This window comes from Apodemus sylvaticus, chromosome 5, assembly GCF_947179515.1.
Source record: "Apodemus sylvaticus chromosome 5, mApoSyl1.1, whole genome shotgun sequence".
Classification (NCBI taxonomy): domain Eukaryota; kingdom Metazoa; phylum Chordata; class Mammalia; order Rodentia; family Muridae; genus Apodemus; species Apodemus sylvaticus.
Genome location: NC_067476.1, coordinates 85,310,785 through 85,338,294, shown reverse-complemented (window position 1 = coordinate 85,338,294; position 27,510 = coordinate 85,310,785). Strand labels below are relative to the sequence as shown.

General features: G+C 46.2%; 2 protein-coding genes and 1 long non-coding RNA gene across 3 annotated transcripts in view; 2 read left to right on the top strand and 1 right to left on the bottom strand.

Moving 5' to 3' along the window:
* Positions 1-544, top strand: part of Cat (catalase) — a 32,690-nt gene extending 32,146 nt beyond the window's left edge. Inside the window, exon 13 of the mRNA XM_052183104.1 lies at positions 51-544. Within this exon, the coding sequence (XP_052039064.1) occupies positions 51-116 (66 nt within the window). The 3' untranslated portion in view covers positions 117-544. The remainder of the gene's footprint in view (positions 1-50) is intronic.
* A 4,499-nt stretch (positions 545-5,043) lies between these two features.
* LOC127685676 (uncharacterized) lies at positions 5,044-5,909 on the top strand. Its single transcript, XR_007977905.1, has 3 exons — positions 5,044-5,135; positions 5,270-5,486; positions 5,831-5,909. It is a non-coding gene; the product is annotated as an uncharacterized LOC127685676 (long non-coding RNA).
* Positions 5,211-25,948, bottom strand: Elf5 (E74 like ETS transcription factor 5). The gene is made up of 6 exons (XM_052183103.1): positions 25,828-25,948; positions 17,009-17,242; positions 13,670-13,720; positions 7,330-7,392; positions 5,860-6,055; positions 5,211-5,400 (listed from the first exon to the last, which is right to left on the bottom strand). The coding sequence occupies exons 1-6, from the start codon at positions 25,946-25,948 to the stop codon at positions 5,304-5,306; spliced, it is 762 nt and encodes a 253-aa protein (XP_052039063.1). The 3' UTR covers positions 5,211-5,303.
* Positions 25,949-27,510: the final 1,562 nt, after the last annotated feature.

Sequence of the window (27,510 nt, the reverse complement as noted above, 5' to 3'; positions counted from 1 at the left end):
AATCCCAGGTGCTTCACTCACTGGTCTTGTGTTCTCTTCCTATGACACAGAACGCAATTCACACCTACGTACAGGCCGGCTCTCACATGGCGGCAAAGGGAAAAGCTAACCTGTGAAATGCAGGGACTGGCCTCAGCCTCCTCTGAGGAGACCTCTCTGGAAGCCCAGCCCAAGCCAGGCTCACCTGTAATCACCGCTGGATGGATGCTCCCCTGCTGAAGCGCAGACTCATGCTGACGACGACTTTGAAAGATAATCCGGGCTTCTAGAGTGAATGATAGCCGTGCTTTTGATGCTGTTTCCGAGGGGAAACTGAAGGTTAGGGCTTAGCAATCATTTAACAGAAACATGGATTTACTTAGGACTTCTGTTTGGATTATTCATTTAAAATGACTACATTTAAAATGATTACAAGAAAGGTTTTCTAGCCAGAAATGTGATTTGATTAGATAAGAAAATTTTGGTGACATTGGTGTATTCTGTTACCTCATGGCCTGGTATAAATACAATACCACACACACACACACACACACACACACACACACACGCATGCACACACCACATAACACATACATAACACACACACACACACACACCCCACATAACACATACATGCACCACACACACACCATACACCACACACTACACACACATACACACACACACACACACACACACAGGAATGATAAAGATTGCTCACTCAGAATTTTTTTTATTTTTCTAAGGTCCTTATAAGCAAAACCATACTTGCATCATGTCTTCCAAAAGTAACTTTAGCACTGTTGAAACTTAATGTTTATTCCTGTGCTGTGCAATTGATCAGTTTCTCTTATTTCCACTTGAAATTATGTTTATGCTAATACACAGTGATCTCACATTGGGTGATTTGTACTTGCTTACAATTTTACAATAAAACGATCGACACGGAAGGACAGCGTTTGATTTCTTTCAACTCTGTATACTGTGGAATGTGAAGTGGAGAACACGAGCTCTCTCTGTGGTGACAATGACCGTGCCAGCGGCCAGAAGCCTCTGTGCTGCCTGCCTTTGATGGCCTGCTGGCGCACTGGGACGACAGTCAGAGTTCTGACTTTGAGGGTTCTTGTGTACTTTACTCATTAGCTTACCTTTCAGTAGTCTTAAACCCCTGCGGGACTGGAGTGAGCGCTCAGATGTTAACTGCTTGTACTGCTCTTCCAGAAGACCTGAGTTTGGTACCCAGTGCCTGTGTTGTGTGGCTCACAACTGCCTGTACCTTCAGAGGACTCCGAGGTCCCTGACTGATAGATACAAACTGTCTCTTTACCGCCACTTACCCCTGTATCTGAGCAGACTTGAAACTGCTCTGTCTGTAGACACAGAAAGTGGGTCTACCTGTTCACACCCAACTCCTGTTGGAGCAGGAGCTTACTATGTATAGTTCTCTGTATATTAAGTCTGTAAGATAAACTAAAAAAAAAAAATGAATACCGTGTGCCAGTAGAGAAGGAGGTTATTTGTGTGGGGGTTATACATATAGTGCCAGGGAGCTAGGAGCTACTGTTCTGCCTTATTATAGTTTATTTTCTAACTTGAGCTGATAGTTAACAACCATGTGTTCCAGAATGTTCTCTTTGTCTAACTCAGTGGTTCTCAACCAGTGACTCACGACCATCAGACAGTACATATTTTTGATAGTCTTAGGAACAGAGACACCTCTCAGTAGCAAAATTCCAGTTATGAAATCTCAATGAAAATAAATTTATGGTTGGGAGTTCCTAAGACAATCAGAAATATGTGTTTTCCAATGGTTACGACCCACAGGTTGAGATCTGCCAGGCTAACACTATGAAGAATCTTCAGTTTTTCTGTGGAAGCAAACATCTTGTGACTTTCAAAGATAGAGACACTGATGAGGGTCACCTCCCTCATTAGGTTTTACTTCCTGTCTAGTTATGGAGCATTGAGCTAACGCCCTAAGAGCTGCAGAGTTGAATACCTTAGGAGGATGTGGGTGAGAGGCAGTATTCATCAGTGCCTAGACACGTGGTTGTGACTGCCATGTAGTCCAGTGGTTTCAAACAACAGTCCTGGTGTGTCAGCCCTGGGTCCGGTTGGCCCGATCCAGGCTGGTGTCAGCTGGGGACAGTTTGGCTAGTTCAGCTATGTCACGTGTCTCTGCCCACCTGAGACCTCAGTGGTGACAGAGATAAGAATGCCATCTGGGTTTAAGCCTTCATAGCGTGCCCACTGGTAGTTCTCTGGCTGAGGCAGAGGGCCTGGACTGAGGAGCATTTGTTGTGGAGAGGAGCTGAGTAGCACTCGCTAGAGAAACCCTCCTCCCCCATTCTACGCTGGAGGACTCCCCGCCCTGCTCCGCCTCAGTGTTCTACACCCCTGGGACCTTCAATCCCTTGATTGAGCCTTCTCACCATTCTGATAAAGTTTTTATTTTCTTTTGCTTATTGTTTATATTTTTTAGTGTGGATGTACCTGTGTGCACATATGTACAAGTGTGCATACATACTTGTGCATGTGTGTGTGTGCTGTGGTGCACATGTCGAGATCAGAGGACAGTGTTCGGGAGTTGGGTGTTCTTTACGCCACAGGAGACCCAGTGATTGGCCTCGGCTTTTCAGGCTTGTGGCAGGTGCCTTTGTCCACAGAGCCATTGAACTGGTCTAGAAAAAAGTTGTACCTGTTTGGCTGTTTCTTGGCTTCTCCAGTCATGCAATGATCGCAGGGTAAGAGAGACAAAAGGTGGAAAGCCTCCAGAGCCTTGAAAAATGTGAAAGGGTAATATGAATAGATTTTAAAAGTTATACTTTGTATTTTAAACAAATTTAAGGCACTGCATGCTAGCACTGTGACAGTTTGCTATGAAGCTATACTGCAAATCCGTGTTAGTGGAAGTATGTTTTCTCCTATTGATTAAGCAAGTTTGGCATGGACTGTTATTTTGACCTTTTCTTATTTCTTGTTGGCATTGCTTACATAGAATAGTGTCTTGGCTGATCTCTCGTTTTCTGTTCGTGGATGAAGTCTAACCTGGGCTACATCTTTACATAGGACACCTGCTTCTAAGAGCGTGGTGGGCTGAGTGCTGGAACCCCAAATGCACATCCCAGAACTTCGAGAGTGCCCTTACTTGGCAAAGAGTATATAGACTGTAGCTGATGTCAGACACCAGATGCTACAGTTGATTTGGTGCTGTTTCAGGCTGTTAACACTGCTCTTACCTCCAGAGGACAGGCTCCAAATGTAAAATCTTGGAAAAATCAAAAGCCAAAACCAACATGAACAAACAAAACCAACTAGAACAAGCATGAACACTAGCTGACTGCATCACGCCTGAGAGTTGGGAAGAGGAGACCACGTGCTTGTCTCAAGGTGCAACTTAAGCTTAGTCTCAAGAAATTTATTCCAAAAAGGACTGAAAAATCTAAGGTTCAGATCTGTTTGGTTTTGTTTAAGGAAGTTCTTGGTGTGTGTGTGTGTGTGTGTGTGTGTATGTGTGTGTGTGTGTTTGTATGTGTGTAATTTCTAAATAAGACAATTCCCACCAAGACATAACATATAACCTTAAAAGAAGCAAAGCACAACACATACATCATGAACTTAAAAATATATGTGTTGGGGTTGGAGAAACGGCTCAGCAGTCAAGAGCACTCTTGGCTCTTGCAGAGGACCTGAGTTCCAGTCACAGGACCCACAAGGCGGCTCACTACCATCTGTTCTAGCTCCAGAGACTCTGATACCTTCTGACCTCTATGGGCATCGGGCATGTACTCGGTCGATCTACTTGCAGGCAAGACACTCATACACATTAAATAAGATAAATCTTAAAAAAAAATGTCTTTGTTGGTCCTATGAGCCCTATTCCGTAGCAGAAATTTTTATAATATCTGAAGGTAGCAGTCAGAATTCTTATTCTTAGCTTTTGGAGGACTCTTTAAAAAATCTCCATTCCCAGCTTCTAGAAAATGAGCCATCAAAGGTTCCTAGGTTGCTGAATGGAACTACGCACAGACATTTGAACATGTTAAATATTTTATTCACATTGTTTATAAACTATATCCACCTGGAAAACACACGAATCCAAAAATAGATTATTTTACAGTAATTCACATTTCTTTCTTAAAAAAAAAAAACAAGTTGCTTTTGAGGTTAAATTCTAAACATGGAGGTCTTCAGCCTGCATTGCTATTCAGTGCCTGTCACTAGACAGCTCCAGCCCTGAGGACGATAGGATTCAGGGCTCTCCATCAGGTTGCAGGTCATTAACATTAACACCTTGCATGCCAACAGCAGCCGAGGAAATGTCAGTGCAGACTTTAACCCATGAACATTTATTGATGTAAAGTCACTGTCCTTATTTTTGTGAAGAGAATGTGTTAGAGAGTTTGAGTATTCATCAGGTCAGAAAAGAAAAGATATCGACGATGTATTCAGCTATCATGACTTGTTAGGACGCTCTCTGCTCTGCAAAGGTTTAACATCTTAGTCTCAGAGAGAAGCCATAAATTCTGACTTGAACACGTTGACAGTTTGAATCATAGGCACAGCAGTGATTTAGAAATTAATGCACATGTCTGTTGACTAGGTCTCTGTAGACCTGATGCTAGCCACCAGGGAGGAGAGGAGGCAGCCATCTTAGTAGCAATTCCCAGTGTGACTAATTACAAGTATGGTAAGTTCAGAAGGATTGGCCATGGATCAAACGGCTGTGGCTAAGTGGTCAAAAATGGTTCAGAAACTTATTAACTTAGGCTACATCCAATTAGGTCCCAGTTTAGTGGCTTAGCTTATTATTATTATTAAAAATTCTTCTATGGAATATAACCGTGATAATGTCAAATCTAAAGTAAGGAAATCTTACATCTCACCCTTTCCTAAAAACTAACCACAGGTGGGTTGCCTCAGTTGACCACTCAGAACCTCTGGAATGGGAAGATCAGATCGTGTGTCCTTAATGTGCAACGGGCCCTCTTTGGAAACAGCACCCATATCACTGGCTACCTTGGCTCCAAACACTTCATTGTGGAAACAATGTCACACCAAGTTGTCACAAGACCATCCCTTCCTCCCCCTTGGAAGGAAGCCGATTGCTTAAGGGCTGGTGCCATCACCCCAATAGACAACAACTGAATTCAAATGTAAGCTGAGACATGCAGAAATTTTATCAGTGTGTTTGTAGGTTTTGAGGAGGAGGAGGGGGAGGAGGCGGAGGAGGAGGAGGAGGAGGAAAACTTTCAAATGTCTAATTTTATCTGATTGTTTCAAACAACAGAAATCCTTCAAGTGAGCCTGGTGTCCGGCGTGGATCAGAGTTTCTCTTCCTGCCACCCGTGTGCGTTTTTTCCAAATTTGTACACTAACCTCCGGTCAACCCGCTCCAAAATTCCTGTTTTATAGTAGTATCTGTGAAAGCAAGCAAAAGAGAGAAATCCAGAGAAGGTTTGCACCACAAGAAAACAACTGCGCACAAACGCTCCTCGCCCTCTCAGGTGATAAGCTGGGCTCTACTTAGCCTGGTATTTTCACACCCGTTATCAGCTTACACTTAAACCCTTCCCAGACACTCTACAGGCTGAACCTCTGCACAGTCAGTTCAGCATGCGTTTGAGTGCTTATGTGCACCACGGCTTGGGTTCAGGGTGATCCCCCCCCCCCCCCCCAGGGAATGCTGCCAAGGCCCAAAAGGATGGTGGGTCACTTTACAACTCATAATCCCATCTGAAACTAAGAAGAGGTTTAGCTCATGACCCTTTCATACACAGTGGGGGAAGGGAAGCTGTGAATGGAGTGTCGTTTTCTCCGGCCGGCTATTTTATATAACTCGTCTTTGCAGGTTCACTGCATCGGATTCTGCCCACTTACCTCAGGGCTCGGCTCAGCTTCTCATACGTCATCCTGTCGTTCTTCTTCCTTTGTCCCCACATCTTTGCCAGCGCTTCTGACTTAACCACTCGGAAAATGCCCTGCTCCCTGTCTTCCCATTCCAGGATGCCACAGTTTTCTTCAGGAGACAGAAGCAAATCTCTGACAAATTCCCACAGGTGAGAACTTTGGAGGCCTTTGGAGAAGAAGCAGAATAAAGTTAACTTCCACTTAAACTGTCTTTTGGGGTTTTTTGTTTGCTTGTATTTGTTTTTTAAGAGAGATTTTGTGTCTCCTAGTAACATCCATCAGAAGCAATATCCATAAAGTTTCTCCAACATGAGTGCTTAGTCATGAGCTAAACAAAGAAGACAATGCACAGGCCAAGCTGGACATGGAAAAGCCCAGGAGGCCTCAGTCCTACACAGAGAGCTACAGGCAGCTGAGGGATATATAGTATATACGTATATATGCACTAACTATTAGTGAAAAAAGAAACCATGAATTTGAATTTGAAGAAGATTGGGGAGGAGTATACAGGAAGATTTGGAGGGAAGGGAGAAATGATGTAATTGTAATCTTAAAAGAATAAAAAGAAATGAGAGATGTTAAAAGAAAAGACAGTGGGGAGGGAGGGAAGGATGTATATGCATATACATGTATATATATATATATATATATATATATATATATATATATATATATATATATATATATATGCATCTATATGTATGTATATAGAGAGGTAGCTAATTAACCTGTGAGGATTGTTGCTGGACTGGACAGTTCTCACTTGGAGCGCTCTGCAGGAGCCTTACCAAGCTGGGACGCGTCTGTTTTCTGATAACCTACCAGTAGAATCCCCATGCAGAGACACCAGATTTACCCAGCTAGCCCCATGGCTCCTCCTTGGTTGCTCCTTGCTGATGAGCAGGAGGGTTGGGTTAAGATGGCTATCCTGCAGTTCCTTTATCAAGGAGAGCTGGTATTTTTCTTGTGCCTTTAGGGCATGGATAAGAACAATCTGGGCTATGACTCCCTGGTATCCTGGCTCTGGAAATGCCAGACTTTATTTAGTTGCTGTAGGTGTTAAAGGTGTAATGAGGTACCTGCTATACTGCTAATGGTAAACGGCTGGATTCTGTCCCAGGCAGATCTCAGAGCTGGGAAAGGCCCCAGGATGGCTCAATTCCCCACATTCCCATCCCTTTATTCTCTTCCCCTGGGTACTTCAATGAGAAGGCCACAGGATGGCTCAGAAAACAAAACCCTCCTTCAGTAATAGAACACAGAACATTTCTTTAATTCTTAAAATTCTATGTCCAAGTGAAAGTCATGATTTTGGTCACATGTATGAAAACAATCATGGACATTTCCACTGCCTCCCTGGGGAAGGGACTGGTCCCACTCAAGCCCTTAGCTTCAAAGGTGAACTGCCTCAGGGAAGGAAAATGGTGTCTGGGCCCTTACTTGTTCGGCTGTGACAGTCTTGACTCTTGATGCCACTTGTTTTCAAGCAACTGGAATCAGCATCTGAAACAGAAGGACCCATGGCAGAGGAGGAACCTCAAGCTGTACCCCAAAGAAAGGAAGTTAACTGTCAGCCTTTGTGGGAGGAAGTCTTTAGGGTGATTAGGAGATGGGGGGATGGGAAGTACTCAGTCCTGGGACCTGCTAGAGTGCATACTGGGCTGGAATACAAGAGAGGAGACACGGGCACAGTCTCCTCTCATGTGACCAGGTGAACTCCAGATGAAACAGGCAAATCACCTGTTGCTTCAAACGCAATTAAAACATGACACTGTATAGAGAATGAGGTAAGGAAGTGACTTCTTTCTGATGGAGGATCTCACAGGAGGGGACAGTTACATTATGAACCAGTAGGAGGAGGAGGAAGAGAGAGAGGAGGAGAAGAAAGGGAGGAGGGGGAGGAAAGAGGAAGAGAAGGAGATTGGGAGAGGAGGGGGAGAAGGAAGAGGGGAAGGAAGGAGAATGGAGAAGAGGAAGGAGGAGAGGGAGGAGGAGCAGCAGGGTTTTAGGAGGAGGGGCCAGGGTCCACGCAATCCTTTCTGGAGTTCACAGAGTACCTAGGAAGCTTGCGCGCCCTGTGGCTGGAGAGAGTGGGAGGCACTACTAAACCACGGAAGTTGCAGACAGTGGCAGGTCATGTATTTGGTGGCTGGGCGGTGGTTTGAGATTTTTATATTAAAGTGAAACAGAGATCCCTGTGCTCTGCCTTCTTTTGAGATAGACTTTTATCGACATAGGCTCACACTGATGTCTAGCTCACTGTGGTTTAGGATGGCTCTGAACTCTGACCCCCTGCCTCCGCCTCTTCACTAAGTGCTGGGAAGTCGGGCACACACTGCCTTTCCCAGCTTACGCCATGCTGGGGATGGGTCCAAGGCTCCCCTCATGCTGCACAGACTACTTACAGAGCTACATTCCTCCCCAACGACCCCACCCATGCTCTAAGAAGATCCCTCTGTGACTTATCTATGACTGTCTGGAGAACAGAGTGGAAGGGACACAGTAAAAACAAGGAGCCGAGAATTCATGAGGGAAGCGAGAGTTAACACAATATTGAATTGGATTAAATATTATTGCGCTTTGGTTAATAATCTGAGATACCCACACATGCATTGTCACAAAGCATATGAATTTTTAAGAGAACTTTAGAGCAGGACCTATCTCCTGCCTCACCAACATCTTTGTCTGTTCTTCCAGCTCTGGGGTCACTTAGCTTCAGCTGCCTGGGCTTCCTTAACATCACATCCTGGGGCATTTACGTTGCTCTTTGCTCTTTCCTTGACTATCTGGGTATTCACATCTTCATCCTAGTGAAGGCTAAGATTCACCTTCCAGTGGTGGCCTCCTCCCACTATGAAAATTGTCATCACACATACGTGCCTTTGGCCCGCTCCTCAGGATCTCACATTTACTTCCCTTGATTGCCTTTGTGTACCTACGCGGCTCAGTGATTTGTGTGGCTTGCGGTCTGTGTCCACTAGAGGGCAGGATTTGTCTTTACCTATGTATTCCCTCAGCACCCAGCCTAGTGCTACACATACAGTGGGTATTAAACAACTGTTATTCTCAGCCACTACACTATACTAATCATGCTGACTGTGTAGTCTAGGGTGTATATTAATGGGACAAAGGCATACACAAGGCATCTTGGGAGAAAACGGTATCCTGTGTACACTCTTGCCCAGGTCCCGTGTTCTATGTCACTGGATTATATCACCCCCCAAGTGAACAGCGTGCAGTGTCATCAGGGCGGTCACATTAAGCAGGTCTTTCATAAAGCGGACCTGCCCAGCCCTCTAGCCTTACCTCTTTCTGCTCTCCGACTTTCTCTCATCTCTGGTTAGTTGGTTTCAGTGGGGTGTGACTTTCCTCTGCCTCAGGATGTTTGTACTTTCTTCACCCATTCACCACATCTACCCAGCATCCTCTCACTCCCACTGAACCTCTTCAGAAGCCTCTCCTGAGCCCACCTCCTGGGCTAGAGCCCCCTCTCCGAGATCTCAGAGCAGCCATGTGCTGTGCTGGAGTCCCTGGCTCTGCCTTGAGGTTTCTTGAATCACAGAGTGCTTCTTCTTCAAAACCTATCTCAAGCCAGGCGGTGGTGGCACACGCCTGTAATCCTAGCACTCTGGGAGGCAGAGGCAGGTGGATTTCTGAGTTTGAGGCCAGCCTGGTCTACAGAGTGAGTTCCAGGACAGCCAGGGCTATACAAAGAAACCCTGTCTTGAAAAAACAAACAAACAAACAAACAAACAAAAACAAACAAAAAACCTATCTCAGCTTTTCTCCACTAAAGCTTACATTTATGTGGCCTTTTATTAAATGCTGAGTGCTCACTAGAGGTCTCATGTGCGGCATCATAATCTTTTAACAACTGCGGATGACGCTAACATTATTTTCATTTTATTAAGGAGGAGTTTGAGGTCTTTACAGGTGTGAAGCTGGGACTTGAGTACAGCTCTCTTTCTCCACCTGTCCCCTCCCCCCACCCCAGAGGTCCCAGAGCTGAAGTTGACACTCACAACCAGGTCGTGTCCTTCTCAGGAGGAATTTGGTAGGCACAGAGTGAGCACTCACTTACTGCCTCCTTTGTGCCGTTCCTGTCCCCGTCTCTAGACTTCCCCAGTGTGTCACTGAATCTTTTAGGAGGAAATAAGCAAATGGAGCCCTGACAATAAATGCAGGAGGCACTGACTGAACAGATAAGAAGCCTTCTCTGGGCACAGGGAGCGCTAGGGAAGGGCAAGCCACTCATTTCTGTGGCCCCCTTGTGCTCGGGGTGATGGGGCTTGGGGGACACAGAGCAGAGGGATCATCCAAGAGGCATGAAGACCCATCTGGTCCGGTTACTCTGTTCCTACTGTTCCAGGTCAGGTGACTCTGAAGTCCCTCATGGGTTGAGGACGTTCCAAATCTCTCTCTTCTTTATTAATCTAACGGTTGAGTAGCAGCTGGGGCAGAGAAGATGGAGTCATTACTGTCAATCTCAAGGCAGGCGCCTGATTAAAGCCTTCACCAAGAAGAGCTGTTGGTTTGTTGCAGTACCCGGAAGGAGCTCTGCATCTCTGCAAACACCAGCCTTACAACACAGGACACAAGCAGGTGGAGTAGCTGGGGTGGCGTGAGGGGAGGCAGGTCCCTATGGCTGTCTCTGAGGTTTGGGCAGGCCTGGTTGTCCTTGATACTGGAAACTTAAAACTTTAATAAGTTTATTATCATGAGATTATAATCAGGCATCCTCTAGAAGCTAGGATGGAGGCCTGGTGACAGGCTTTTAAAATCAAGCTCACTGCTGCTCATGACACTGTCAGTCCATTCAAAAATCCTAACCCGCACTGGCATGCCACGGAAATGCTCAGGAGCAGGAGGTGCTAACCATGAACTCAAGACCACAGGCTCTATCCTCGGGTATGGTGTAGTCTCCACTGACACTTCTGCGGTGGAGGCGGGAGGGAACAGGTGAAGAGAGAAGAAAAAATAAAAGTTCAAGGGCTGGACTGTTTCTGCTTGACCAGTTTTGATGGCTTCATGGCTTGTTGGGTTTTTAGTAGAAACTAAGTTGAAGATCCCCCCCGTTACGGATCACTGTCAACCTAGACTCAGAGCTAGACAAGTTCCAGGATCATAGGATCCACTGAGTGGACAGAAGAACAAATAGAAGGTCCTGGGAGCTGCTATGCATGTGTGCATACATGTGAGCATGTATGTGTGCATGTATATGTGCATGTCCATATCAGTCCCAGGTCTGTGTTTACTCTAAAGTTGCTGCACCCCAGTTTTCTTCAGATGCCAATGGAGATGGGGAATACACGTGAGTTCATATGTCTGGGATTCCCGACTCTATACCTGGCACAGTGCTAAGTGCTTTAAAAACATAATGATAGAAAAAAAAGAAAAGAACTTAATGATTGGCTGGACAGATGGCTCAGCAGTTAAGAGCACTGACTGTGCTTATCCTGAGTTCAATTCCCAGCAACCACATGGTGGCTCACAACTATCTGTAATGGGCTCTGATGCCCTCTTCTGGTGTGTCTGAAGACAGCGATAGTGTACTCCCATATATAAAACAAATAAATCTTGAAAAAAAAAAAACAAAAAACAAAACCAAAATCAAAACCAAAACCCCGTAATGATAGCTGGCAATTTTTTTTTACCAAAGCCTCCCGGGTGGGACCCTGTCTTCTTAGGCTACTTTGTGGGCTCTAGTAGGCTCATCAGCATTGGAAGGCTGACTCTAGTTTCATTTTCCAGGGTATCTGGGACCATGGAACACAGCATGGGTCATAGACTCTGTGGCTGTATGGTCTATATTTTCTAGGACTTGCTTACTGTACAAGCTGTCAAATTTCTGACTTCTTACCTACCCTGTGCCCGTCAAGTTGTACATTAGAGTTTCTTTTGGGGGAAGCCATGGTCCCAAGGGCTGCAGGAAAGCCAGAGGCAGGCCTCAGGAGATGTCCTGGCTGTGGAACTGGGGCTAGGATAGCCAGAGCTGTGGGGCTGCTGTTTGGGTGGGTATTCTCAACAGAGACCCTAAGTCTAGGCTCAGTCCAGATGTTGGGCCTGTTTGGGTTGGGGGCGCATGGATCAGAGCTTTAAGCAGCAGATATTGGTGGAGGGTTTATCTCTGTGAGTTCTAAACGTGCTTACCCAAAGCCTTTCCCCCACCACCCTCATTTTTAGAAGTTTTTTTTTTTTTTTCCTCTTCTGCTCCATTACTGGTTTGGGTCACCAGCATCACCATCCCATGTTGTAGGCTCCCAGTCAGACACAACAGTCTAAGAACTCCAAATCTGCTTATGACCTTTACCATTTCAACACTTACAACCCTTCCGTAGCTTCCTAGCATACTCAGCATGAAACCCAAACTCCACTACCCATGAATCTGCCCCTGTCCAGCTCTCAGACTCAGACTCATTCTCCACTGATAATGCCCAAAAGAACTTTTTGTGATGGGAAATGCCAGCAGTCCAAGATGGCGGCTACTGGCTAGCTGTGTCTGTGCATTTAAAACAAGACTAATGTTCTCGAGGACCTGAATTTTAACATTATCTAATTTTATGTAATGACCCATATGGCTAGTGGCCATTGCTTTGGAAAACTCAATGACACACCTTTTAGCTCTGTTTCAAGGACCTCACGGGCCCTGCATTTGTCTTTGTCTCCTTGAGCCTTTTCTTCCTTCTTTCTAGTAAGACCAGCTAGGGGTCTTGGGGCTGGATGGAGAGAGCCGTTTTATAACTGAAGTGGGCTATTCTGGGGTTAATATCCCCAAACCAACCAACCAACCAACCAATCAACAAACAAACAAAAATCACAAACCCTTCATTACTCAGAAGTCTAAGAATCTAAATCCTCAGTTGACTGAAATTTTAGGAAGGGGAAAACAAAACAAAACAAAAAAACAAAACAGCCAGAAAGATGGCTCTGGAGGTAACATGTACTAGCTGTACAAGTTTGATGAGCTGAGTTTGATCCCTGAAACCCTCGGAGGAAAGAGGAACTGCCTCCCAAAAGTTATCCTCTGACCCCAATATTTGTACTGTGGTATGTGCTGGTAGGCTACCCATACTCCAGTGGATGGTACCACACCCCTGCTCATGTATTGGTAGCACCAGTTGGAATCCTGTATTATTTTTTAGATAAGAAAAGACATGAACTTGGGAAAAGTATGGGGGTGGGTGAGATCAAAATACATCACATACATGTATGGAGATTCTCAAAGAACACTTTTTAAAAATATTTTAAAAACAGAAGCTCCAATGTTCCCTTCCCCTGCCTCAATCTCCAGACATGAAATGGGACTAATTATCAGGATCGTCGGCCATTTGAGACCCCCTACTCTACCATCCTTTAATTATCAATGACTTAGCAATGGGTTCAGATAATTCTGAAATATCAGCAACCGTAAGACCTCTAATGGCTGACTGGAAGTCATTAGTGCCATGGCTAATGGGCACTGCTTTGTAGTGTCCTCACTGCAGACCTACAAGGCTCTTTACCAGGCACCAATGCCATTTCTTCTTAAACTCGCCACAACTCCAAAGGGTCCTGACATTTTAGAGACAGGGAAAGTCTTGAGGAAGACGTGAATTATTGTTCTACAGACCCCATTTTCCCCATCCATCACACTCTTTTAACCCATTTCTCTCTACTTTTCTCCAAGTCTTGGCCTGCTTTTGGTCATCAACCTCCTAGTGTGGTTGTTAAATCAGGATCAAACCTAAGGGGCCAGCATTAGCCTGGGCACAACTTTGGGCAGTTTGAATGTCATACTTACAGTCTTTGATGACGGGCTTGGTCTCCTCTGCATCGTTGAAAAAGGAATAACCTAGGAAAGAAAGGGAACGAGAGATTCACAAACTATTCCAATCAATCCTGAGGTTGGTCAGATCAGGAGATTGTAGAGGAAGGGAAGTGACTCTTCAGAGGGATTTTTTTTCCCCCAGAGGGAAACTTAGACACCATTTGGCCCTTATAAAGCCACTCTGAAGCCAAATACAACAGCATCATGCATTTTTAAAGGTTGTCTAAGAAGACTAACAGATGCCAGGGATTCCAGGAGGCTCCAGGGACCTGCTGACTGAACTTTAGAGAGTGGATCTCGCCTAGGATCCAGGAAATGTGGGCTCTGAACTGAGTTGGACTGCTGCTGTCTACAGAGCTTTGCCAGCCACTGGCTCTCAGCCTTGTCGGTCAGTTTTAGTGGAATATGAGTTTAAACACCCACTCAATTCCCTTCTGGCCCTGGGCCTGTGGTTTCTGATATGGGACTGTAATCCTTGGAGATCAGAATGCCTGTGATGTGATAGCCAAAGGGAAGAGAGGGAAAAGAAGCTCAAAGCATTCAGCTTGAATGCTCAGTCCTCTGGAAGCCTGAGTTGGTGCCTTACTCGGTAGAATGATGAACTGGGCTGGAGTTTAAGATCATGTTTCCAGGAACCAGGACAGGTCAGTGGATAGCCTACCCTTGGCATCCAACACGAAGAGTAGTATTTCTTTACTAACATAATTGGAACACTCTGGCCAAAGGGCCAACTAGAACCGGGTAGGGGTCTGATGAAAAATATTTTTTGTCCTACACTGTAGAAGCCATTTTGTGGTCCCAGTCTTTCCCCTGACCTCTCCTTCTGGTGACCAGTGACGCCATGCTTCTAGACCTTTAGATTTTTCTACAACATCTGCTGATTCAGATGATTGTCTGGGCTCTGCAGACCCTTCAAGCACCTCTCCTGGTTGAAGCTTCATTGTTTTGCACCCTGTTCTTGCAGAGCCCTAGTCTATGAGGCACACAGGCCATGAGCTAGATAGTTAACCACGATATAAGTTCTGTTCAAATGGAGAAGCCTCAGAATGAAAGACAGCTCTAACAGTGATTGTTCTAGGATAAATGGTGGGCCCAGTGTGTCCTGGGAAAACTGCTGAAGTGTAAACTCCGGTCACGATGCATATGTACATAGACTTGTCTGAGGACCATAAAGGGAGAGCTTCAGAATGGAGCGCATTGGTGGAGCGATACTTTTCAGATGCAGAGAGGGACTTGAAGTCCCATTGTTGAAGTTGGCATGACACACAGGGATTTCTTATTGGTCAGATTTTAGCTGGGCTTAGTGGCACACGCCTTTAAACCCAGGGCCTGGGAGGTAGAGGCAGCAGATCTCTGTTAGTTCCAGGACAGCCAGAGCTACAGAGTGAGACCTCGTCTCAAAAATACCAAAGGTGGATAAAAGAGGGTAAGACTTTTAGTGTGAATGTGTGTGTGTGTGTAGAGGCCAGAAGAGGGCTTTGGGTTTCCTGGAGCTGGAGTCAACCCCATGTGAATGTTGAGAGTCAATCTCAGGTCCTCCAGAAGAGCAGCATTTACTCGTAGCTGGGGAACATCTCTAAAGCCAGTTTTTAGCTTACTCGTTTTTATTTTACAGATTCCTGAGTCAATGGCATACACACACACACACACACACACATACACACACACACACGTATACGTATATGTATATGATGTATACCTATACATATACGTGTACACACACACACACACACACACACACACAGGAAAGGGGAGACCTTTGTGGAAGCTCTTAGCCCAGGAGCCACTTGGGATTTGAGACAAATTTGGTAAATGTGGCCTTTGGCCAAGGCAGCGATATTGCAATGAAACCTCAACTCCTTCCAAGGTGGAATATGGCCCTCTATATGGCCCTGGAAGTTTTAGCAAGATTGTCCTCCTGGGAACGTCTTATTTTTAAAGATAGAGTGTTACTGCTTCATCTTGTTGGCCTGAAACTCACTATATAGATCAGGCTGGCCCTGAACTCACAGAAACCTGTCTGCCTCTGAATCTTAAGTGTTGGGTTTAAAGCTTTGTACGACCACACCTGGCTCTTGGAAAGTTTTAAATGGAGTTCCAGGCACTTTCTCCCAGAGAGGCTGCGACACACTCAGCCTTGTCCCCATTCAGGGAGTACGCACCCTAACACAGGCTTCCGCTTCTAGCCCAAGGCCCCACTCTCTGCCTTCTTGTCCTTTGTGCTTCCCGGTGGGTAGAACGAACGGAAGCGTTAAGCGCCCTGAGCTGGAAGGTGAAGCTTGCCTAAATGGAAGGTTCTCTGCCTGAATGGGAATCTTTTTGGCACACAGCATCCTTGTAAAGCAGGGACCAGCAGACAGCTCGGTTCTCCAGTGGCAGGGAACATCCTGCTTTCTCTGTATCCCGAAGAAACCTTTCCAAGAAACTACAACTTTTCCAAAAAGTCCCTTTATAAAGAATCGAGCATAGACATGTCTGCTTTGGTTGGTTTGTTTTGCTTTTCTGCCTCTTGGTTATATTAATGATACAAATAGCTACAACTTAAGAGTGTACTTTTCTGTTGTGTCAGGTAATCATCAAATCTTTCAAAGCCCAGGGAGGGTCGTCAATTCTCCGAGGCTACCGGGGATTCAGACAGGGGGCGCTTCTTGCAGAAAGAATCCTATGGCTTCTGCATATAAGAGCCTGGACTGTATCAGTAACACGGTGAGTGTTTCTGATTTCCGAGTTTTCCCTTTGCCCCGACTACCTGTGAAGCAGGCCTGTCGCTCAGCGAAGGCGCCCGCAGCCTCTCACACTTTATCACTGGGACACAGCTTTCTGGTTTGAAAAAGCAGCTCATGCTTGTGGTGTCCACACTACTGGCGCCACCTTCTGGCCATCGGATCCTTGACCGACAAGAATGTACTAAGAATGGCAATTTTTGGACTCTGGAAATAGGAAGGGAAAAGGTCTATTTCATTGCCTTCCTTTCTGGTTAGTCTAGGATGAAGCGGAACGCTTCCGCTCCGCCCTCATCTTTCATGGTTTAATTATTTTTGAGCATCCTTATTTGACGCTTTCAACGCGGTTTCCTTACGTGTGCTTTGCGTTTTCTTTTCTGTTTTTTAAAAACCTACCCAACTTGCTTTCTTGGCTCTTGCTTTCCTTTTGGCTAAACTGTCAACACCGGGACGGTAGAATTTCTGGTTACGGAGAGGTTTTGACTGAGTATTGATACCGATTGATTATGAGAGTCGGGGTAAGGGAAGCACCTATGGGGATATCGGATCCCAGGCCTGGACCCTCCTTCTGAGGCTTCCCGACACTGACCTTGCGAGCGAATGTTCTGGAGGATGAAGTACAGGTACTCCCCACAGATGCCGGCTGCCTCAATGAACTCCTCCTGCGTCATGCTGCACAGCTGCAGGCCGCTGATGTTGAAGTGACAGAAGGAGATGCAGCTGGCGTCCAGCTTGTACTGGTCGCAGCAGAACTGGAGCCACTCCCAGACATGGCGCTTGGTCCAATATTCAGGATGCACTGATGTCCAGTAGGAGTCACAGGCTGCACCAGAGTACAGAGAAGTAGAGGATCACCCGGGGGTCCCCAAGGAATACTCCAGTTAGGTTAGTACCTTTGTTCCTTATTCAGAAAGGGCTCTGGGTCTGGCACGCACTTACGAGGATCTAGGTTACCTTCTCTGCAGAGACCACCCGGAAGATGGGATTCTGTAGATGTCTGTTGGGGCCAGAGAGGATATGAGGCAGGTGGGAAAATACTAAATCTCTTTCTGGTGCTTAACACGATGTACCCCAAAAGAGAAAGAAAGCAAAAAGATTCTCCAGGTTACATGATATCAAGAATAAAAACTCAGGAGTTCTGAAGGCCTGGATTCAAACCCTGGTCTAGCCGCTTGCCTTTTAGGTAAGGCCCATAGATATTTAGGCCTCTGAATTCCACAGATGTTAAGATAGGAATAATACGTTTGACCTGTAGGACTGTTATAGAGTTGGAGTTAATGTAAGGAGAGCGGTGTCTAGGAAATCACCAATCAGTTCAATAGTTATTAGTTCTTTGTGCTAGACTCTATCTGAAACTGGCCCGAGTCTCTATGCATCAGTGGAAGGTGTTATGCTGGCTGCCTATTTGTGCATTGCTTCTGGTCATCTTCTACAAGGGTCTTGGGCTAGTTAGATATTGGCCATAGTGTGGCAGACCTTGGACTAGCATAACAGATGTCTATGGAGGAAGGAAGTCATGGAGGGGTTGGCTGTACTGATGTTGCGTTCCTGGTGGTGTTTTAAGTTTTATCTTTTCCTGTGCTCAGATTACCTACTCCTTCAAAGGAGCCAGGCAGATACTCAGACAGTTGTGGGTGCTGTCCTCACTTGTAGGCTGGGATGTACCAGTAGCACCGTGTCAGGTGTTCAGCAGCCTTGTCTCAATGCTTCAAGCAGAAACAGAATGGCAGACATAAGAATAGATGGGGGGGCAGGAGGGAAGGAGGGAGGGAAGGAGGGAGGGAAGGAGGGAGGGAGAGAGAGAGAGAGAAAAAAAAAGAGAGAGAGAGTGTGTGTGTGTGTGTGTGTGTGTGTGACCAGGCACTTGGTCAGATTCTTTGATGATTGCAGACAGTTACCCTTGCAGCCAAGGCAAACACTCTACCAGTGAACTGTATCCCCAGCTCCAATGTAAATAATGTTTATAGCCACCGTAGTATCTAAGTACTCACTTATCAACCCACTGCCCAACCATCTGTCCATCCATCCAATAAACGAGAACTTCACTTTCCTCTCCATGAAATGGAGAAGACTTATATCACACTTATATCACAGAGTTGTTCTACAGTGTAAACGGGCTCACATATGTTGTATGTTTTAACGATCTTATTTATGTTACCACAAACCACCTACTCTGTGCAGTGCCACAGATTGCCTGGGAAGAATTCATAGTGGATAGACGTGCTTAGCTTTTGTGCCCTATAGACGAGGACCTAGAGGATCGGAGGAGAATCACTTCCCTTAGATCCCACTGCCAGCCGGTAGGGTGGGGTGTGGACTGCAGTCTGAACGCCTCGCTCCTCTCACTTCGTTGTGCTCATCCTTGGAGGACCAGCACAGAAAGGAGATGACATCTGAAGAGAGAGAGGTAGGCAGAGAGCAAGAGAGAATGGGGGTGGGGTAAATCAGCAGAACCAGTCTGAGGTCACTGGATCAGGCCCTGTGGATTACAGAGAGTGACCTCTGCAGTGACACTCCACAGCCACCGGCACTGTTGCTATTGCCACTCCCCTGCCTCTGCTGCTGCTACTAGGTCCAGGTGAGCTATGTACTCCTGAGCCAGCTGTGAGACAGCTCTGCTGTGCTGGGGGCTACCTCTTCCCCATTGCCTTCGAGGTGCCAAGCCCAGATTGGTATTGTTCGACTTCTCAGATTCTTCAGTGTCCTACCTCAAAGGTGTGACAGCGCTATTTCATAAAGACGGAAACAGTTCCCCTCTAAATGTCAGAATCTTCCTAGGAATCTCTTTTCCCACTGGTGAGCCTCTTGGTAAGCCCAAATCCTAGATTTGTTTTATTTTAAAATTTTTAAACAGAAAATGATCTATTTTTTTTTTTTTTATCACCAGCCCTTTCATTAGAATTTTGCATTCACATACATGAAAGAACCTTTATTGCCAGACTGGTGAGTGCTGGTGTTATAGCCTCTGCCTGGTGGTTGAAAACATGGAGGGAATGGTTTGAGCCAACTCTCCTTTCCCCCACTGCTGGCTGGAGCTGGCTGACCAGGCAGGCTTACGGCTGCTTCCTGGCAGAGAGCAGGGTCTCCTGAGAAAATAGACCCTTCCTGAGTTCTGTCTGTGCTTTTTCATCTACTGATTGCTGGCTTGAGTAAACCTAAGAGGGCTTTAGACGTTCCTGGGATTCTGATGGGAGCTGTTTATGATCCTTGAAATTCCTCGGCTGCTGGTCCTGCACTGGGGCCTGACTGAGATGGCTATCGGTGCACTGCTGTGTGGCGCACAGCACGTTTCTCTCCATGGAAAGGTTTTTCCTGTGTCTCTGTTCCCGTCCCCTCTCCCGCTCATCGGCCTGGCTATTTTGTTTGGAAGGAAACTTCATTGTTTCTTCCCTTAAGGATCTAGAGAAGTGGTAGGGGGAGGTCAGCTCTGACACCAGGAAGGGTGACTGGCCTAGTGCCTTCCTCACTGGCTACCTGGTGGTGCTCACTTACAGAGCAGGCTTTGTAGGCAACAGGGGCCAGCAATGGCTGGCTTTCCTGTCAGCAAAAGCCCTTCCCACAGTCTGCAGAGCTGAGAGGAAATGGCTGATCCCAGTGACATGGAGGCAGCAGTAGGGAGCCAGCATCCAGAGACTGGGTGGTGGAGTGTTTCCATGGTCTCAGCTTTAGGATGAGGGGGAGGTGTTAGTTGCACCTCTGAGGAAGGGAGGGCTCCTGCCCCAGGGCCTCTATTATCTGCCCCTCTGTCACTCCCTGCTCTCTGCCTGAAGGTGTTTCTTTTCCCCATTCCTCTGACCCTTGAGTCTTTCCAGTCCTCAGCAGTTCACACTCTCTCAAAGAATCTTCCCCTCAGGTGCCCTTCTAAGAAAGTTCCAGAAGGATTCACAGCACCTCCCTCCCCAGCTGTTGAACTCTGGTAACCCTGAACCAGGAGTGCTAAGAGCTCCTTACCATCCCCCATCCTTAACCCACCGGTCTTCAGTGAGTGTTACCAGATCACCAGCGATTAAGATCTTTACCTTAGGGTAAGGAAACAGGTTCTGGGAGGTTATAGGTTCCCTCTCCAGGGTCACAGTGGCCATTAGTAAGGTCATTAGGCACCATGTGGACATCTTGCACATGCCATTTCCTGGTCTTGGAGGACCAAGTCGGGTGCACATATGAAAAATAAGATTTGGTTGAAGGCAGACAGATGGATGCATATCCACCACACAATTATAAGTCAGAAAACCTATTTATCTATTGTCTATTTATCTATCTATAACTAAGGTCTGAAAAATCAGAAAGATGGAGAGGTTATGGTGCCAGTGCCTCTGCTTCCAGCAAATGACATGAAAAAGAACCTTCTAGAATTTGGAAGGAACAAACATAGAGCAAATCAAGGGACTACTTATATAAGAATATAGTCTCTTACTGCGTCATATCAGCTGGAAAGGTACAGTGTTTTCCTTGACATGTGTCTCTCATTTACAAACCACTCTGAACTTTTGGGAGAAGCTATGAGGCCTGTTTGCCTAGGGTCCTAGCTGAGGCCAGTCAGCATCCTGTATCCAGAAAGCTTGATGCAAAAGTCCAGAGGCCACTATTAAGCAGCAGGCCTTGCCAGCTCCTTTGAAGTCTGAAGTGGGTCAGGGCACTTGAGGGTCAGTTGCCTTGGGAAGAAAAGCTGAGGCGCTGGAGAGAGTTGTCATTGACCAACTCTGGGGGAGCTCTTTCAAATGATGCTATCAAGTTGGATGTATTTAGTTTTTGGGGCTGATGTTCTCCAGGGTCCTCAGAATAGGGAGGTGATACTCATGACTGAAGTAGCTCCAGGTAGGGATAGATATGGGGATTAGAAAGTTCAAACCATACTCGACAGGAGCTGCCCAACAATCTGTGTTCATTCCCAGGTTAAGGAACAACCAGAACAAATTTAGGACTGGGAAAGGGCGAGACAGAGACAGACAGTTGGCTTTAGAGGAGACCTGAGTTAGACAACTTGGGACCATAATTAGCATGATTTATTAGCATAGGGAGTTGGGAAAGTGTTTCGCCCAGGGCGACACTGTAGAGAGACGTGAGGGAAGTGGGTAGTGTAGGGTACTATCATTTGCAGCTTTGGCACAGAAAGGAAGGGCTTTATGAGGGAAATCCTGTGGTGATGAATGGCTTCCAGGTTTCCTTGCGTAGCTGGGCTGGCCCCATCCTACCTATAATCTCTTGTGGCTTCTTGTCTTAATCTTCGAATGACATAGACCGTGAGCAGCGTTAAGACACTGGACCAAGAAAAGAGGAGGACTGGCTGGGTGTCTGCAAAGTGTCACAGAATTAGGGAGAGGCTAAGAGTGCCAGGCCTTGAGTTGTGACGGCTGTGGCCACCCCTTAGGCCTCAGTGGGCAAACGGAGCAGAGGAGTGACTTCTCTGGGACCCAACTTCTGCTATGAGGCTGTGCTTAGACCTTTGAATGACTGTGTTTGTTCTCCAGTGTAGATTCAGGGATTCTTGGGCCCGCACCCACAGACGTGCTCTTGAATTTCTGTGCCCAGCACATGAATCTTATTTAGGAAAGCCCCTGTGTGGTTTAAATGCTTTCCCCTTTGATCTTAATACTTAGGATGACGTGGATACTATTCTTTTAAAAAGCTCTCCTTGTAAAATCTCATATTAGATAATCATAGCTGTTGTGTTACCTTTTCTTTTCCTTTTCTTCTCTCTCTCTTACTTTTCTTTTTCTTTTTTTTGAGACATTGAGATATTTCTGGCTGTCCTAGCACTCACTCTGTATACCAGAATTCTGGTCTTTGAATTCACAGAGATCAACCTGACTCTGCTTCCCTGGCTTTAGGATTAAACAGCTGGCCCAACAGCTGTTGTACTTCCTGAGTGCTCTTGAGCACTAATCACCCTGCTGATGATGCTCTTTCCTGCTGTCTTCAATACATTTGACAAGATCCTAGGTCATAGCACCAATTTTACAAATAGAGACATTGAGGCCTCAGGAGACAACACTTTCTAAAGTCACACAGTATACCCAAGGGACCAACACAGGTGTTGCCTACAGCTGAACCTTAATAACAGCTATGCAGAATGGACCTGGAGGAACCCGGCCGAGCGTGGGGGTGCAGAGAGGAAAGCCAGTCTCTAGTCTTCTCCGCTGTCACCCAGACTCTGTTCTAGACTTGAGGGGTCTCCTGGAGCTAGTTACCTGGGGCTTCCCCGGTCTAGAAAGCTCTGCTGTGGAGAAAAAGCATAAGCAAAATTTCAAAGTAAAGGAAGTGCCACCTGCTGGCACGGCCATTTTGAAGGCCAGGAAAGAAGCATGTGGCAGAGAGGACACCTAGGGTGGAGCGCCAGGAAGTAGAGGTTAGACCAGAAGATTCTAGAAGGTGGACTATTGGAACTTAATTGGAGATATAATCTTTTGAAAATATATGCATGTGAAACTTGTCATGTGGCATGTGCTTTTAATCTCAGTACTGGGTAGACAGGCAGGTAGTTGAAATTGGAGGCCAGCTGGTCTACACAGTGAACTCCACGACAGTCAGGGTTATATAGTGAGATTCTGCCTCAAAAAGCCGTGTGTGTGTGTGTGTGTGTGTGTGTGTGTGTGTATACACACAGATAATATATACACACACGTATATAATTTCATACCATATTATGCATGTGAAGTACAGAGTTTCTACTGAATAGATAGTCTAACTGACCATTCTCTATTTTGAAAAATCTGAGGAAAGGGCCAAGGTGAATTAATGAAGTTCCAGTGTATTTTGCGATCCGTGACTGCCCTTCCAAACCCTTAGTGCAGTCAGGCAGAGGTCCTGCCTCAAGGAGCAGTACAGACTCATCTGTGGCGAGTGCACTGAGGGCACAGGCTCAGGCCTTCTCAGCTGAAGTCATTTTCAGAGTCTGGAAGCAGCTGGATTTCACTAGGATGAGCACCACAGCCTCTCGTCCTGGATGTCACTGTCTGGAGGGCACATCACTTCTCCCCCACTTCCTTTGCCTTTGGTCTCAGTCCCAGATTGAGAGGGTTACTACTGAGGCCTAGGCTGACTGGAGAGAGGAAGGCAATGACTGTTTTCTTTCTCTCTACTTGTTGTGAGGTATCCCTGTGAGGCAGACATCTGACAAGTGCCAGGCGCGTGTCCAAATGCTGGATGGATAATATTAATTTATTTTATACTCCCAGTTTTAGGGAGTGGATAATATTTTGGTGAAGGAAAATGTGTCAAATAGCTTGTTTAATGTCCCTTCTCTGGCAAGTGGCAGTGTTAATACTGGAGGGCAGATACCAACAGGAAGTTTTTATTAGAATAATCCCTTAGACAAGATCTAGATTCAAGGTGGAGATCTGGGAGGCAGGAAGGAGACATGATTTAGGGGGAAGTGTTCAGGGTATCCTGACTACCCCAGATCTATTCCTGGTGGAGAAGGGGTTTTTAGAAATTCAGACCTTGTCATTTCTCGGGCTGATGTCCTGATTGAGAAAAGAATTGAGGATATTTTATTTTTGTCAGTCTCATTTCTTGATGGAGATACTTCAGTTTTTTTTTTTAAACAGTGATGAGAGAAGTTTATGTTTCTGACATCCCCTGATGTAGGATTCAGAGACACTGCTGGAAGAATGTCCCAGCAGTGACATTGTCTCACCTTTCATTACACTAACAGAAATGCCAAGACCTCAATCTGTGGAGGGCTGCCCCCAAGAATCTGAGCGTGTACAGAACTATGTTACAGGGTCAATTCCATCGGGGATGCCCTCTATTAATGGATTATATATATTTTGGGGGGGGGGGGCAAAATATACCAAACCAAAACCTGTTTCAATCTTTTAAAATTATACACTTCAGTGAGATGAAGTATGCTCATACCATTGTGCAAACAAGAACGTCGCCATCTGCTTTTGTACTTTCTTCTACCCCAGCTGCAAGTGACCCTGCACTTGCTTGGGCCAACCTTTAGCTTCATATTTCCCCGTCAGGGGGAGATTGGGGCCTGAGAGGTTAGCCAGAGCAGCTAGTGTCAAAGCTGCCCTTCACTTTAAGGTCACAGGGAACCATAGCGTAGACTCTTGCTGACTACAGAAGCTACTGCTCCTGTAGCCAGGCCATCACCCAACTGCCCCCCGCCCCCACCCCATGTCATCTGGAAGAACAGGCACAGAGAACTGAAAGGACACCCTAAAGCTTTCATTGGCTTCTCTTCAGGTTAACCTTTGAGGTTAAAAGTGAATTGAATTTCTCATCATCTTTCAGGGAAACCCAGATACTTCTTGGGACCCGATGAGAGTTGTACTACGTACTCAGATGAGTCAAGTCCAAATGCAGCGATCTATCAGGTACAAGCTTTTAACGTGGAATTGTCAGCTGCAAAGTCCACTTTGAGAACTGTGCAACTGACTTCCAAAAAATATCGCAGAAGAAATACCTCATGCTGTCATAGGAACGTGTATGATTTTTGTGTTGGACCACATTTACAGTTACCCTTCTGCAGACCATAGGTTTGACAGGGCTGATGGGTCTTTCAGCTGACAGTGAGAGATTTTGTGTGTGCATGTATGTTTGGAAGAGTGTGTGTTTAGGGGGGTAGAAGTGGAGATATCACTATGTGATTTGGGAGTCACTTCGAATCTGGCTGTGCAGCCCTGGCCTCTAGGCAGGTAAAGGCAAAGGCTTCACTGTGGAGAATGTGTAGCCTGTCACAGGCTGGGCCCCTCCTGCTCACTGCCCACCTCTAGACACTGAGCTCAGACCTGGCCAGGCTCGTGTGCTCAGGGTTAGGTCTCCACGAGGACTGACAGCTTCATCTGTGCTTGTGTCTGTCACCTGTGTGGGTATGCAACTGCCCTGCCAGCCAGCAGCAAGCTGGCTTTGCTGGAATGTGCAGTCACCCAAGCCTTACTCGGACATGAAGAAACCCTCTGAGGCAAAGCTCAGATGGCCTCCCTCTGCAATGAGACTTACATAAGACTTCAAGCTTCCTTCTTAGGTACAGAAAACTGAGCTAAGCATTGGGAGAGAGAGGGAGAGGGAGAGGGAGGAGGAGGGGGGAGGGGGGGCAGGGATGGGGATGGGGAGGGAGGATAGGGGAAGATGAAGAGAGAGAGGGAGGGGAGAGGGGGAGGGGGAGAGGGAGAGGAAGAGGGAGAGGGAGAGAAGGGTAGGGAGGAGGACTTAGGATGGGCAGAGGACCCATGTTTACTGAACATTATTTTGAAGCAGGCTGCAGAATTTACACCATTCTAGGAAGAAGGAGGAGAGAGGACTCTACTGCCCTTCTTTCTACACAAACCTGCCCTTCCTTCTGCCTGGCTTTCCACTAGCATCTGCATCGAACGCCGACACTTCTGGGCTTCCCTAGATCCATGCATCCAGCCTGAGCCCAGCCCTGCTGCCCTTGAATGGGAATCCCCATGTACGCACCTGTCTGATGCTCAAAGGCAGGGTAGTATTCTTCATTGCTGAACAGATCGGTCCAAGACATCAGGGGGTCACAGAAGGATGCGTTGGGCAGGAAGGTGCTATGGGTTACAGAGTCCAACATCACCCTGGAATGTCAGAGAGGCTGTGAGGACATATGGAACACAAGCTTCCAGGAGCTTCATGGTGTAGAAATTCCTGGTAGAATGACCCTTGTCTTTTAGTAAGGGCATCAGGTGGGCACTTCCATCAAGTGCTTTACACAGGTGGTATTCTACATTCCTCACCACATTCTGTCTATGCCCATTGCTCCTATGAGAAAACTGAGCCAAAGGAGTTGAGCCAGTTGCCCAAGCAACATAACAAGAAAGTTTCAGAGCTGGGATTTGAGGATGGAGACTTGGATTGTGCAATCCTGTCTCTTTATTGATTTTTCTCTTTGCTTGTGTCTGACCCTCTGAACTCTGACATATCATATTTAAAAGTGCTCTTGGGAAAATGAGCCAAGCACTGCCCTGTTTGACTCTATCCATGCTGAAATCAGACCGCTCTGGCTCTGAAAGTTTCTATGTGTTAGCATGTGCATGTGTTTCCCACAATCTTATTTCCCAGCTAAACCAGTCCTGAACTGATGTTGTAAAGCCTTGTATGCATTACACATGAGCATATGAACACACACATATGTAACAGCATGTTACAACTGTAGGTAATTTATTCCAGTTAGTGAATGCTTACATGATACCCTGCAGCAATATTAATATGCTGGAGCAATCCTGGGTCCTCCCAGGAGCTCTCTTTCTGCAGGATGTACACTGTCTTACACTCCTGACACTGGTGCGTTCTGAATGTTCCAGTACACCATGCTCCAAGAGCGTGGAGAGGGGAGGAGGACCGTGCTATGTCCTCTAGTACTTTCCTCGGAGCAACCACTCTGATGGGTGCCAGGAAAGGTTCTGTTTTATGGATAAAGGATGGTGGTGGTGGGGTTCTGGGACTCCAGGTAGCAAGGACAAGACAAGCCAGCTGGCAAGAGATGGGGTTTGAGTGGCAGCTCAGGTGGATCAGCTTGGGAGGTTCCTGATCCTAACTTTGCTCCCCTGGCCTGTTATGGTGGTAGGAGAGGAGTTTAAGCAAAGGTGCCTGGCTGAGCCTGGACATAAAGAAGACTGTGTTCTGCCCTGCCAACCTCACCTTTGCTGCTTCCCATACACCCAAACACTACTTCTGTGGTCATTCTGTATTTCCGCAATTTAGGTGTGTGTGTGTGTGTGTGTGTGTGTGTGTGTGTGTGTGATGTTTGAAAGGTTTTAAATTATTTCTTAAATCTGTTTACATCATTTTCTTTACTTCTTGAGAAAAAGTTAGATAAGCTGGTTCAAACTCAATTCACAGGAAGAACACAGCAGCTCAAAGTCATAGTACTGGCAAACACCAGGGCAAAAAATGAGATTCCAGGTCCAGGGACATTGTCAGCTAGAATTGGAAGGCATGAATGCTCCCCCATCCTTTAGTACAATATCCTCTGAACTGCAGGGTTTTTTCTTTTGCCTGTCACCAAGGTGATTTTACTGAATCCATTTGCTTCTCTAAATACAATGAATTAAAAAATTTAAATAGCCATTTCTTTATTTTTGTTTGTTTTAAAGTGAATGTGTCTTTAAAGGATAAACTTTATATATCATTATA

Bases quoted from the DNA above. Each gene is read 5' to 3' on its own strand.
- Elf5 (XM_052183103.1), bottom strand. From the start codon at position 25,948: ATGTTGGACTCTGTAACCCATAGCACCTTCCTGCCCAACGCATCCTTC. The intron at 7,393-13,669 runs GTAAGTATGACA...CTTCTGTTTCAG, and splicing joins CAAGCCCGTCATCAAAGACT to ATGCTGATTCCAGTTGCTTG. The intron at 5,401-5,859 runs GTAAGTGGGCAG...TTGCTTTCACAG, and splicing joins AAGCTGAGCCGAGCCCTGAG to ATACTACTATAAAACAGGAA.